Raw genomic sequence first — 13,351 nt, 5'->3', positions numbered from 1 at the left:
TTTTTTCACGCACACTGTCACTCTTATTCTCGATCTATCGGCTACGGTTAATATTCCCTCTTTCCCGCATTCCCTTGCTGTAACTCCACATTCTTGTGCGAAAAACCCACAGAGAAAAAATCATTCGCCTTGACCAGGGTACGAACGCGGATCCCCCGATGTCCGGTCGAGTGCTCTAGCCAATTAAGCTACCGACGCGTCATTCTCCCCTGTGGATACATGTGGACTGTACCGGACAAGGTGGTATGGACTGCTGAGCATATTATGCGACCAGCAGTCCAAATCGTGCGCACAGCGCCATAGCCCGAAGCACACGTGATATAATGTGTGCATTGCGGGTGACTCCCTAAAGATATCACAGTAGCTAGTCCCGGTTTTGTTATATCCACATTATTTTTAATTTAAATCATCGACTGATTCGTCCGTAGATCTTCCATAGAATTATTCCTTCCAAATTCTGCAACATATTTTCTTCCCTTCCTATCAATGCTTTCCGACTCCGGCCACCCTCGATCAAACATTTCTCCAAGTGGTAACACAGCCAAGGGAAAGGAACCGGCCCCCCTGCCCTGTCCGTGAGTGGTTCTCTCGCCTTATTGACTGGTTTATTCTGAGGTTGGCTCTTCCGTATCGTGGAAGGTTATTCGGGAATTCCACCGGGTCAGGTTTTCCGACTCCATCTCGCCCGACGTTTCGATGAACGAGTTATCCATCGTCATCAGGGCATGTCGAAAGGAAGGACGATTTCCAAGATTTCCAAGTGGACTTCCCGAATAACCTTCCACGATTCGATACGCCGGGAAAGCGTGCGATCATTCTAAGCTCTTTCGTATTCCATCCAAGCCAACTCTCGGCTCGAAACCTTGGGAGGGAATTGGATAAGAGGAAAAAAAATCATCCTCTTCAGTTTATTTTCGCATCTCTTTTCCTCTCGTCTCTGCGGTTTGGGAATACCCCAGCAGCAGTGGCGCAGCGAGAGGGGATTTTGGGGGTCAAAATCCCCCCTAGAGCTCTGAGAAATATTTAAGTTTTACCCAATTGAATTGATATTACCAATAGCATAGTGTAAGGACTTATAAAATATCCCTCAGAAAGCCGTAAAGCTCACCATTTTGAACCGTTTATCTTAAAATTATGCAATTTTTCATTAATTTATCTCGCACCTACAATTTAAGTATTAATCTCGCACCTACCGCTTATCCTGGTGGGTATTCCATACCTCCACACACCCCGGTATTAGTTGTACCTTAACCCCCCCCAGCCTTAATTCCGCCCCTGCCCAGCAGAAACATCAACGGATGACGTGGGAAGTATTAAATTGTTTCTCCATTTACTCCGGTTTAGCTGTGTATTATCATGTATTTAATTTTCCGTAACCATGCGGACTTTTTCTGAGTTTAATTTGCATTCCTCTTTCCCCTTCTCAATCAGCTGTTACTTTTTCCCAAGTCCCAATCCAGAGTATTTACTCCCGCCTCTCCGATCCAGGAAAAGCCCCGTAAAACCATCAACGGATGCAATCCGTGCATCATCGGGTTGACGTGTAAGAGAGAGCACAGGGAGCGGATAGTGTGTGTAGTTGGGGAGGTGGGCGCTAGATGGAGTGAGTGAGGAGTGGGCGGTGGCGAAAAGAGATGAATGGCCGCGCAGCGATGAAGCCGCAATCGAAAGCGCTCGCGGCGAGTCGAGAGAGATTATTGCCGCGTTATAAGATCCTATTAATAACACCCAACTCGCTCTGCCCGCCTCATACATATGCGAAAGAGCGCCCAACTGATCGAGCGCTCCATTTAAGTGGGCCACTCACCGCGATACCTACATTTCTCCGCTCTGTCTCGTTATCCAATATAATGTTTGGGGGATACAACATGTGACGATTGATTTTGGTCGCCCATCCGCTGACATTTAAGGTTACTGTATGTTAATCTATTTTGCGACTTAATGCGAAATACTATGTTCATGTGCGATGTTATTATTTTTTTACCTACCGAAGACCAAAGTGTAAATAAAGTGATATTTATCATCAGGCCTAAGCATGTTTCAATAGAAAACTGCATCAAAACAAGGGCTAAGAAGTATCTGGTATATGTCAAAAGTTTTGAAGGGGACAACCCACAGTACTTCTGGCTAAATAATTGTAATTTCCACACGCAATCGCGATTTCAAATCCGGTTTGCCTTAATTTATCGTTATTTGTTAGAATGTGAACAACTTTCCGTCGAAAACAAGTATATGTACCAAATACTACCTATAAGTGTGCGGAAAGGATAATATTTTTACGGTGTCTCCTATGATAAATAGAGATAGTGAGAAAGTGATTTTTTAAATGTAATTACTTTAAATCTTTATTTTTTATCAACTATGTTGTTAAAAAAAAGTAGTGCTCTTCCTCTGCTACGTGTTCTTGTTGCAAGTCATTCGATTCTAAATATATTGAAGAGCCATCTAGCGATTAAAATTATTTGACAGTTACCAAAATGAATATAAGGTTTATTTTTCATTGGCTATTTAGCTAAAATCAAATCAAAATAACTGCTAAACCGTACAATTACGCCTGTATCCCATGATTTCGTCTATGGTACTGGAGAGTTGTTGATGTGAAACCTCAAACCATTAGTGAAGCAGCATTGTGCAGTATTATCCCATAACTAACTCTACAACATAACTATTCCTATTGCGAAGGTCTTCCAACAATCCCCATGTATATATTGTGCCTGGTGTAAACGTAATGGTGGCAGATGAACCAAAGTATCTGTAAGTTACGATAAGTCCGATGCTGTTGTGGGGAACGCATGTGAGAAATATCTGTGGCAGAGCTATGAAGAAGCTCGCATTCGTCAAGTGTGTTGTGGTAAGATTTTTTCGATGAAAAATTAAAAGAGAGGCTCTATTGCGCACTCGTCCGGCCACACCCTGGATATGCAGTCCGGTGGTGCGAAAAAACTCAAGTTAGAAATTCCGGGTCGCTATAGCGCGGAAAAGTGGCGATACGTTAGTACAAGAAAAACAAAAAAAGAATTATTAAAAACGGATGTCATCTTCCGATCCCGCAAAGCACCCGAAAAAATGACAAAAATAAAAAAAGTTTTTTTTTCGTTGTAAAAAAATAAAATAAATATCTTTTAACGCTATAGCAAAAAATGATTACAAGTATTATAGCTTATTATTAATATATACATATTTATGGTTTTAAACAGTTATTTCCGATCGCGCAAGATCATTAAAAATTTATTAATTTTGCAATCTAGCCCGTTTTTCAGATTTTTTGTAATAATTACATGAGGATAATTTTTTTGAAGTTTTAATTAGCCCTTTAGATCAAAAATGACAATAAAACTGACCACTAGACTTGAAAGGCAAAATTTCAATTTAAAAAGGCAGCATGTTAACCCTATTGAAACCGAAAGTGAAGATGTTTCGGTTTTAAATGTCATAACGCAAATTTCAAAAATCAAGGAGAAATTTGTTGACTAGGAAGATGTTAAACGAATAAGGCTGGGAGCCACTAGAGCCACTCTGAGGCTGCGCTCTATGATTAGTTTGCTCGAGCAAATAAGATTAGATACCTTTTGGAACGACACTGAAAACATCATATTAGAACCCCTCAATATTTCACGGTCAGACAGAAACGAGAAATAAAAAGAGATATTTTGTCGAACGGGTAGATATGGGAATTCGCTTTTTCCCGAAAAAATAAAAGATTTTAATACGTGTTTTGCAGAACTTCGTCAGAATATTTCCTTTGTATTTGTTAACGGATGATGCCCTAAAAGTCCACACGCCTATTGTGGCAAATTGTTAGGTAGCACGCAGATGTAGATGAACTAAATGCTTGCCAAATGTCGTCGCTATTTACCCATTTTTCGAGGCTGTCCTGAAATTTCCGTATTTTTCAGCGCAAAAAAGGATAGTTATCACTACACCATGTTATGTAATCTATATTAATTCCACCTTATTTGTGGTTCGCTAAAGAATCCTTTTCGTATTCATCTTTGTCACTGTGATTAATTCATTCCGATTTTTTTGTTCTATTTGTCCTCCCAAGGATTGTGATTGCTGAAACTCACTCGAGGCTGATGGCCAGAAGTCATTAATTAATTTTAAGGCCGTGCTCATTTAATTTCGAGTGGTAATTTGAGCCAGAGTTGTTAGTGTAATGGTATTGCTGAGTCACTCCCTCTTGGTCGTTATATGTCCCCTCGTCCCTCACTTTAATTGATTTCTAATGAATATTGAGTAATGACGAATTTGAGTTTGTTTCTCCCCCGGGAACCCAAGTTGTTTTTTAATACGTAGGAACGTTGATTCTGAAACTCAAGGGACCTTGAATGCAATTAAACTTATAAAAAATATCACATTTAGGAATTGTACTTAATGAGCGATGGAAAAACTCCCATTTAAATGAAAAACAATCGCCTGATAAGTTTTTCCGTGGGTGGCTAATGATTTTGACTAATTGCTTTGGAAGCCGCGGAATTGGTAAATTTCCGCAACTCTTCATCGCGCGGTGGTCCTCGAATGAATAAAAAAATCAGTATCTTACAAAAAGTATGCAGTGAACGTGAACATATAATATTTTTTTAATAAATTTTCGCAATAATACGAGCTAAAGTTTGATTTCGAAATACAATCGTTCATACTATCATACAATTTCCTCTGCCTGGAATATACATATTTCCATTCTAAGTAATACTATAGTGCAACATATTTTGAATAGTTGTTTTATTTTCCCATGATCAGATAAAGGTTAATTTATTGTAAAAATACATTTCTTAATAGAATTATCAATGCTTGAATTTTCCTGATTGAAAACCAACCACGTTATTTGCCTTGAACAAGTGAGATTCCGTTCCAGTTACATCTTGAAAATCTTATTTATCGATCGTCAGTTAAAAAATATCTTCTAGCCTTTTTTTCCAACGATGAAACATTTCATATGATCGTGTCATTAGTGGCAGATTTGGTTCGGCGTCATATTCAAAGAAAATCCACGGAAATTAACAATGATTTATTTTAAATATAAGTATTTCAAATACATTTTGAAGCGACTGTCTGGTATACACAAAGTACAGATGATGTTCCTGATGCTCTCAATGTGGATAAAAATTCCTATCTCACTCTCAATTATTGCTTTTCTCCGATCTGCATGTGTGACCTATAGATTAGCATTAAGACTATGACATTTAGGTCGCCACTTCTGAAAATTTCAACCCATTTGCGTCACTCAGCGCTGAACTGGGTCAATCGACGTTCAGCCGAGGTTAAAGGAACGTTCAGAAGCGAAATTGCAGCGTTTATTCACGCTTCTTGCATCATTTTCAAATTATGCCGTGCAAAAAGGAAAACATCTCGATCCCAATCATGCGAACGTAATGGAAAGTCACTATGATCAATGGCTTTGGCTGCAATCTCCTAGTTTACTCTCTTTAAGTTCAGTGCCTTGCGTTGCCTTGAAGCGTCGAAAATCATCCACAGAATATTCATTTCATGAATCTCATAATTTGCTATTAAATAATTGAAGACATTCAGTGAAATTATGGTATTTTTTAAATGGTATTTTGCCCACGGATATATTTTACGAGTATTTTATGAGTATCCTTTGGTATTCATGTACAATTAACAATTTATTCAAAATTTATTTCAATATTACAATTGCATGGTATTTTTACTTTTCACTGTCGATTATTTATATAACTAGTATTCATACCAATTTAATTTTTCGTCGATTTTTTTCTCTTTCAACCTATTCATTAATTGTAGGTGAATCTAATTTGGGTTATGTGCTTCGCCTATCCTCATTACTTTCGAAATGAAATAAATTCTTTTTACTCAAATTTATAAATTACTCTTCATAGTTCGATTAAACATGACTTCCATTTTTCTATTCGTAGCTCATCTAGACCTATAGCTGGGAGGCATGTATATCGTTTAAGGCTTGAGTAATAATATGCCAGCTAAGCAGCTATTCACCAAGTAAGCAACATTACTCCGTTTGCTCATTATAAATATGCTATGGATAGTTGTTAGTTTTTTAGTATTATTTAATTTTCAGGAATACGATATCTAAAAAATATATCGTTTCTATTCGGTCTTGGATTTCGGAGCGTAAAATGGCTTGATAAATTCAGTGAGAGCATGATTAAATCTAGAACATAACTTCATTTTCGAGATATCCATGTGAAAACCAGTTTTGTGGGCTCTACTAACCTAAACTGAACTAAACTTTGCGATATTCTTATTTACATACGATGAACCGAGCTCTCGTTACTAATTGCCTATTCCCCGTTCCCTCTCGAATATATTTCTGCATGTGTTGAGCATAATTTACTTTCAAATTGCTCATCCTTTAGGGTGGTTAATAATAACCTGATGTGGTAGGTACCCTGGCAGACGAAACATTTCCTTCTGAGGCATAACGGATTCTTTGATCTGGTGTAATCGTAGTTAAAAAAAAAAAGGAAAGTAAACAGAAATTTCAAATGACAACTTATTGCTGTTGAATTTTGAAATGGCTTTACGCAGGTTTTTACGTTTTATGCTTATTCTCATTGGATGTCATAAATTACTAAACTGAATAACTAAAAATTTTGTTTAGCACCAAAATTCCTAAATTGTTTTCCCCCCTGAATAATACTTTTGCAATTAATAAACCTCTTCTTTTGCTCAAAATAAAAAAATAGAAGTTCCGTGTACTAGAAATAAATATCCTTACATTCAGTTTTTTTGGCCTAAAAATTCTGGTGTATCCATAACACTCGAATGTCCTAGTAGCCAAAACTCGTTAGTATTGTTATTTGTATCCTTATGGCTTAGTGTCCTCTAATAATTCATCAATTTGTAGCTGCAATGATTTTCAACATATTGTTACGAAATAAGTTTCTGTAAACCTATTTCACGGCAGATTGCACGAAAATATCGCACTGCAAACTTGATTGGTAAAGCGTGCAATCTTTCGTAAAGTACACTCGGGTATCAACGGAAAGGCGGTGGAAACGACTTGGTTGCATCGGAAGGAATGCATGAATGCGTTTTGCATTTTTAAAGTTTCAAAATCAAAATTATCGTATTTTCTTTATATCACCTATTTGTGAAACCCGCAACACCTTGCGAAAATCTGAGCTCCAAATATATTACATCTATTTTTCAATTTCCGACGGTACGTGAAACCGACTAATTTTTTATTTCTCGAAGCATGTGTTAAGCAATGTGTTTCTTTGAAAGTGGTCAGCCTTCTGGGTAGATGATACGAGGGTTGTACCAAAAGTAAGGTTCCCATATTTTTTAAAAATACAAAACTTTTTTTATTGATATTAATTTTCACATCGTTGAAAAGCTTACACTTTTTTTCCTATTTTTCAACGTAGTCTCCATTTTTTTTACACACCTTTAAAGACAATTCTCCAGCTTTTGTATCCCTAAGTTGAAGAAGCCTCCCGCCAACCCGTTGAGGAAGCGTGTGACCTCTGCTCGGACTTCATCGTCGCTCTTGAAGCATTTGCCACCTAAGAGTTTTGTTTCGGGGATATAATGAAATACCCACGGTTAATCTCCGGTGACGATAGAGACCAACAACTTCTCCTTGTTGCCCCCCACCTTAAAATTGTTGAAGAAATTTGCGAGCACTGTCAAGGCGTTGCTGCATGTGTCCGTCAGTCAGCATACGCCCAGCAAGCACATCTTGCAATAACCCAACGTTTCTGTTAAAATTCTTTCAATTGTGCCGTGGGAAGCTTCAGGAATGCGTTCAACAAGTTCACGGACAGTGACCCTCAGATCTTTGAGCAGCTCTCTATTGATCTTCTGGACAATCCAAAACCGGCGGTCTTCCACTCCGTTCTTTATTGTGAACTTCCGTGCGGCCCTTAGCAAAAGCCCTGCACCATTTGCAGACGTGCTGAACGGATATGCACTCCTCACCATAAAATTCAGTCAGTTGCTGATGCATCTCCAAGGGAGGTATCTTCCTTGCGTGGAGAAATTGGATTACTGCTCAATCCTCACACTTGGCGGGAACGGGGATCGTCAGATCATCACTTTCATCGTTGACGGTTGCTAAGCCAATAATGAGCGACAAAGTAAATCGCGGACTGGCGGACTCGAGAGTAGGGGAACCACTGCACACGGCAATGTTGTGGGATTTAGCCTAGCACCTTCTCTCAACATTGTGGCTCATTGGGAACCTTACTTTTGGTACAACCCTGCTGCTCTAACTACATGATGCTCTAAGTACCCTGGGAGACGAAACATTTCCTTATGAGGAATAGCGGATTAATTGTCATTAGTGATGAATGTAACGTATTGAAGAGTAAAGAAAATCACCGTAATTTCAAATGATAACTTTATTTTATTGAAACATTCTATACGTTGGTTCATAAATTTGAGCAAAATTGATATAATGTCATGAATCTAAAGTGATAGTTGACTCTCTCCCTGTTCTCCGCAGTGGCGAGTCCTCCGGACGCGACACACACCAAAGATGACTCGGCGACGGTGGTCCGCAGTGGCGCAGAGGGCGCTGAAAACGGACAGCTGCCACCTGGTGAGTATTTTCAGCACTAATATACCAGTTTTTGTAATTTTAAAATACGAAAAGAGCGCTCACGGTAGCTGCACAGTTACCAAACGCTGAGGTTACCATAAATACCTCCTAAATTCGTTATTACGACAGGAAAGGAAAAATATAAAAAAACAGATGAGGAGAAACAGGTAAGAAAAGAAACATTTCATCATAATGAAGTCACGAAATACAATGAACCACAGTTAATTACTTTTTAATTGCTTTTAAGCATAATTGAGTGTTATAGTGAAACATCCGCCAAAACTCTTTCGTCGTATATGAAAGAATTAATTTAAAAACGGTCAGGCTCCTTGGAAATTGTAATCTCAAACTTCGACCACTTCCTCACTAGCTTGAGACCTGAGATAATCATGATAGCTCAGGACTAGTTGGCAATGCAATGTTCTTACGCATTTATTATGATTGGAGAAGTATCTCGAGTAATATTCAGGAATACTAAATTGGATATTAGTTCCAAAAGCGGCCACCACAATCTAAAGTAGGGGCTGTAATCATTAAGGGTATTATGAAATCTCTTTGGAGCATTAGCCCATCCTTTTTTCTTGAATTATACCCTTCAAAGGCTAATTTGTTCATTTTTAATAGCATATGGCTAATAGTTAAACAAGAAAAGTAGTCTCCGACGGCCGTAACGTTAGGGATTACTTCACAGGCACGAGAAAAATTACTGCCATGGTTTGCTGGAACAGGATGATTCGCAGCAGCGACCAACCCCAGCCTCTCAACCGAAAACAGGTCACAAGCACTCACTCAACTTCCTAGGAAACTGCGAGGGTTGGAGGGGCTCCCTAAGGTTGTTTTGGTTGAGATACCACTCACTCATACTCACATATACCTGTACATACAACACTTACTCCGTGAGCTCAACTCCGGGAGAAAATATTCGGGCTCGAGCGATGGTTCAGGTAGGTGACCTGGAATGGATATGTAGACCGGTTCATCAATCAAAGGTTTTTCTCTTCTCACAACAGTTGAGTATTGGTTCTTCACATCAACAAAATTTTGAGTGAAGAAGTGAAAATTTGAAAATGTTGAGTGGATAAATGTAGCAAATACAACGCAAATTCATTGGATTTTATTTATATTTTTACCTGATGCTTTCAACAGTCAGTAGCAACAACATATACCTTCATCGTGAGCATTGAGTATTGAATAATATTCACTCTCGAAGTAAGCAGCGAGTGAAAAATGCTATCGCCAAAATAAACTAATACTACCAATCAGTTCCCTTTGCAGAAATATGTAAACATCAATTTCGTAGAGTTGTAGTTAATAATATGCATGAAGGTAATAAAATATGATCCGCCTAAGACTCGGATACTATTAAAGCGTTTTGTCAAACCCAAGAATTTAACAGGTAATGATATCATAATTTTTAAATAAATAAAATAAATTGGGAACTCGTTTTACCACATATTAATTACAGACTTTCTATAATGCTAGGTGGCAATCTAGAATTGCGTCACTTTTTATCCGTTTTTTGTATTATTTTTGTTCCCGCCGCGGTGTCCTAAACCCCCTACACATGCCACGTGCCTAATGAGGTTGCTTCCGAGGTAATGCGTAGATGTAGATGATTTCTATCAATGCTTAACTGTCTTGCAATTAAATGAGGATTCCGAGGCGGTAAATCAGGTGAGGTTCCTTCAGGTAATGAACGCTCAGTAATGAACGCTTAGTCAATTCAAACCAACCCCTAAAATCAAAGTGACTCTGAGTGAAAAAAAAACTATGAAAATAACGCATCGTACACGGGCGATCCTACTTATTTTCGTGGCATTCTTAGGTGATAGAACAAGCATAGAAGTATGTATTAAATTAATCTGATGTTACTTTTCGAGCATGCAGAGGAGCGAGAAATGTACGTTTGCAGCATCAGAGAAGTCAAAAATGGAAATATTCGAAATCTGGTGATAGCGAATAATGATAAAGGTCAAATCGATTTTTGTCAATAAATAAAAGATCGTAACACTTTTCCATAAATTTTTTACCGCGCACAACGCGTTTCGGCTCACTGAGCCATCACCTGGTACAACATCACTTGTACCACAGATATATTATTAACACCAACTTTACGAAATTGATATTTACATATTTCTGTGTAGGGCATTGACTTGGTCACTGTGAGCCAAAACGCGTTGTATGCAGTAAAAAATTTTGTGGAAAAGTGCTACGATCTTTTACTTATTGAAATATGTCTAACTTTCACCAATTGAAGACTGAATCTGTTGAACTTATGAAATGGATTAACCGAGAAAGTGATGATGAAGTGCTTAGTAGATTGGCAGAAAAGAGAAGTCTTCTAAAAGTCTTAAGAAGGACACAACTTAGTCGTTCACGTAACGAGATATGTTGGACTGAAGAAGGAAAAGAAAAGCTAAGAGCAAACTGTAATCTCTTTCAGAGGACAGTTTATTATGGATATGAAGGAATAATAAAGTACGTGAATAAGATAAATATAGTATGAGAAGCTAAGCAGATAGGAGAGTGGAATGGAGAACCGCGCTAAACTATTCTTCGGATTCCTGGCTTATGATAATGATATTACGTCTTTAACAGTTATGCCACACTGATGGTGAATAAATTTTAGGCTACTGCGTATATGAAATGGCCCTTGTCACAAAAAAATACAAAAAAAATAAATGTCTAAAGCAGCTGATATTCGTACCAATTCATTGCTTTTTATTTTGCGTCGGTGAAGTTCTTCATGATTACATTCCTCCGTTTTTTTTTCAATCCTTACTTTCCCGCTGAATCTTGATGTGTATTAAACGAAACACATGCTTAAATATTACCATCAGCACTTTCATGCTAACACCTGCCGTAGTCAAAATCATGAATATTGATTCTTGAATATTTACTGACTAGTAAAATGTTTATGCTTGAAATGCAAGCATTTTTCAGTTAAATCAAAGTCTAACAGCGTCCTCGTTGAAACTGGATTACTGTCGTTCTCCTCGTTAGTATACTTAAATAATTTTCAATTTCTGAGGTCTCTTATTTAATAATTATGAAGTGGATGTTGATCAGAATTCTCGGAAAATTCCAAGATGATAGTTCATGCTTTGAATAATTTAACGAGTCAGGAAAAAATAAAAATTAAAACAGGTTGTTTGGAGGGATTCCCTCAAGTTTAAGGAACGGTCGGAAAGCATAAGAACACGGAATCAACTTCCACAAGGGCTAATCCTTTAGAAATTTCATATTCATGCAGTAATAATAATACATTCATACAATGGGTAGTAGCCGAAAAATTCGCCTTTTACGCATTCCTGTTTTACCCTGCCTTTTTACCTCTTATACAGAATAATAGCGATCAATATCCTGGTTGCTTATTATAAAAGACAGCTAAAATGGATTTTTAATAATATTATACCTTGTATAATTCAAACTTTATGCTTCACGACCCCTTATTATATATATATATTTTTTTTAGATCACGAGATGTGGGTCAATTGTAAATATTATTTATTTTTACCAAACTTTGCCAACGTTTCGGACATTATATTTGTCCATCCTCAGGGCTTTAAGTCTGATGTTGTTTTGCATGATATGTGACACGATGTGGTCAAAGTTATTAATATGAGTTCCTTAGGGTATTGCAATATTTCCACTGCATTAATTTCCACGCGATGCGTTTCATTATTACAACAACATTTTCAATTGCTTGTTATATAATGTCTTATTTAACTATTTTAACTAACTTGTTTTATTTGCCGTCACAGGAGATTTGCATGGTTGTCATGTTTACCTCCGTGGATTTAAAAATGGCGCAAAAGGAGATTGTAGAGTATTTGATATTCATGCTTATTCACGTGCGTTACATTTTGTCCCTTTGAATTTCCTTTTGAATGATATCGGAGTGTATTTATTTATTTTACGCTGTGGCAGAAAAACGGATACCTAATCAGTGCTCAGTGCGGTAGGAAAAACCTTTATGTCAATTCCGTTGGTAGTTCTCCAGTTTTGTTTTCTTTACTATCGCCGTTCATCATATTTTTATCTATACTGCATATATTACAAACAGATCGTTGATTTAACTCTCCCAAAGCTTAAGCTGCTTAAATTCTCAGTAAGCTTCAATCCTGTTTGGGTTCCAAAAATTCGAATAAACATTGTCTAAGCTCCACTGGCGTTGAGTAAATATTTTCTTCTCTTATCGCGTTGGTTACGAAGCCGCTGTCTTTTTTTTATTGCCGCCATTTTGGATAAATTTAATTGAAAAATATCTGCCATCGATATGTCACGCTTTTTCACTCACGGATTTTTTCACGGGTAAGCATGTGGAGAAAATAAACAGATCCGATATCTGTGGAAGTTTGTTGTGATGTGTGGAGTTATTCTCTCCTTATATCTGGAAATTTTCTTTTCCCTTCTTTTCTTTGCTCTGAGTGTTTTTAAGGCTCGTATTGTGCAGAGAAAGGGATTTATTTTCCAATACTTTAGAAAGCGAATGAGATTCATTTCAAGAATTTCATTTTTTACAGTCACCTTTTACTGAAATAAAAAAACGAAGAGAATATCTTCGTTGATTTTTAAGCCAATATACCATAGGTATATTTAGCCCGTAAATTTTTCCGCTTGATCAATAGGCAATATATGAGTCTTGATTTTATGATGATTATTAAATATGACGGATAATGAGGTGTCTAATTTTACTGGCTCAATTTTAGGAATAGGTTTATATGTTATTGAAAGGAAACGTACCGTTCTGACATTGAAATCACTTTTCATCGGTCATAGAAAATATCCGATTAATTTCATATTTATTCG

The 13,351-nt window shown here is 37.4% G+C and overlaps 1 protein-coding gene across 5 annotated transcripts in view; it reads left to right on the top strand.

Annotated features, from left to right (window-relative positions):
- LOC124155433 (calcium/calmodulin-dependent 3',5'-cyclic nucleotide phosphodiesterase 1-like) overlaps positions 1 to 13,351 on the top strand; it is a 423,875-nt gene that overhangs the window by 287,069 nt on the left and 123,455 nt on the right. For all 5 annotated transcript variants that reach the window (XM_046529242.1, XM_046529243.1, XM_046529245.1 and 2 more), the window contains exon 2: positions 8,444 to 8,539. In XM_046529242.1, the coding sequence (XP_046385198.1) occupies positions 8,444 to 8,539 (96 nt within the window). The remainder of the gene's footprint in view (positions 1 to 8,443; positions 8,540 to 13,351) is intronic.

This window comes from Ischnura elegans, chromosome 3, assembly GCF_921293095.1.
Source record: "Ischnura elegans chromosome 3, ioIscEleg1.1, whole genome shotgun sequence".
Taxonomy (NCBI): Eukaryota; Metazoa; Arthropoda; class Insecta; order Odonata; family Coenagrionidae; genus Ischnura; species Ischnura elegans.
The sequence above is the reverse complement of the archived record's forward strand: the minus strand, read 5'-3'. Positions and strand labels throughout refer to the sequence as shown.